We start from the raw sequence: 1,079 nt of genomic DNA on the forward strand, positions 1-1,079 counted from the left end.
CTGAAATTTTTATGCTAGGAAGCGACTTCTAAGGTCATTGTATTAACTATTTGATTAACCTCTATGCCACCATTATCACCAAATTATTGTTGACGGAGTGCTGATCATATTTGAAACGAAAAATTAATGAAGCTAATTACGTATTGCATTTTTTGGGTAGCAATTGGACCAATCTAACTGATTAACCACAATTGGTGTCATTATTTTAACAATGTAATAACTGGGGCATCTTGATGGGTTTTCCTGCCAGATAGACTAACCTTAGTTGCAAACGCAGTGAACAGTGCTTCTACAGCTGCTAGCTTAGGTGCCGCCTATCCTCTGTTCTGCTTTCATTGCTAGGGGATCCCTGGAACTTAGGTTCCGATAGCTGATTCGTTCTCCTACCTGACCCCATTAACATGGGTGGCATATTAAACAAGCACAAATGTTCCAATTCTATTGAATGGACTCATTGAATCCTGCCACAAATCTTTGTTCTGGGCTTTACAACTATTTGGATGGGCAGGTTTTACTAGTGTAATTGAGACCCTATGTCTTTTTGATGGCCAGAGCTAGATTTTTTCAATGGTCATCTGTTGCGTCATTGGGAGATGGATATGAATATGTACCATGTCATTACCATCTTTTCACGGTTTTTTGCTCCTTCGAAGCAAAACTTAATCTAAGGATTGAAACAACACGCAGAAGAGCAATTTATTATTTTTCTGCTCAATTAAACGCTTGCTTTAACGTATAGCACCATGTAGAGATGACCTTGCAGAGCGAGGTGGCCATACGAACATGGGGAGAATAGTGAAATCTAGCCACTGAGAATTGGGTTATACATTAAAACGATGGTTTTAAGTCAATTGGGAGCCTAGTAGTCATAGACTGGATTTAAACCAGACCGCGCGTTCAAAAAGTACTTGCTAAGCTTCTAGAAAATACGATGATGATGGCTTGAGATTTTCCAGAAGCATTTCAATTTCACCACACCTGCGTCATTTGCAGCAGCCTCAAAAGGTTTGCCCTCTTACTGATCACACCACTGCCTACAGCCTGTGCTCGTAGACATGCAAGAGGAAACCATCAATAAT

General features: G+C 40.1%; 1 protein-coding gene across 1 annotated transcript in view; it reads left to right on the top strand. All coding sequences in view use genetic code 11, as the record gives it.

Moving 5' to 3' along the window:
- Positions 1-544: 544 nt before the first annotated feature.
- Positions 545-1,079, top strand: part of EGR_11177 (hypothetical protein) — a gene marked incomplete at both ends in the record, with an annotated part of 1,729 nt that continues 1,194 nt past the window's right edge. Inside the window, one exon of the mRNA XM_024500424.1 lies at positions 545-733. Within this exon, the coding sequence (XP_024345162.1) occupies positions 545-733 (189 nt within the window). The remainder of the gene's footprint in view (positions 734-1,079) is intronic.

Source organism: Echinococcus granulosus (assembly GCF_000524195.1).
Source record: "Echinococcus granulosus chromosome Unknown EG_S00454, whole genome shotgun sequence".
NCBI lineage: Eukaryota > Metazoa > Platyhelminthes > Cestoda > Cyclophyllidea > Taeniidae > Echinococcus > Echinococcus granulosus.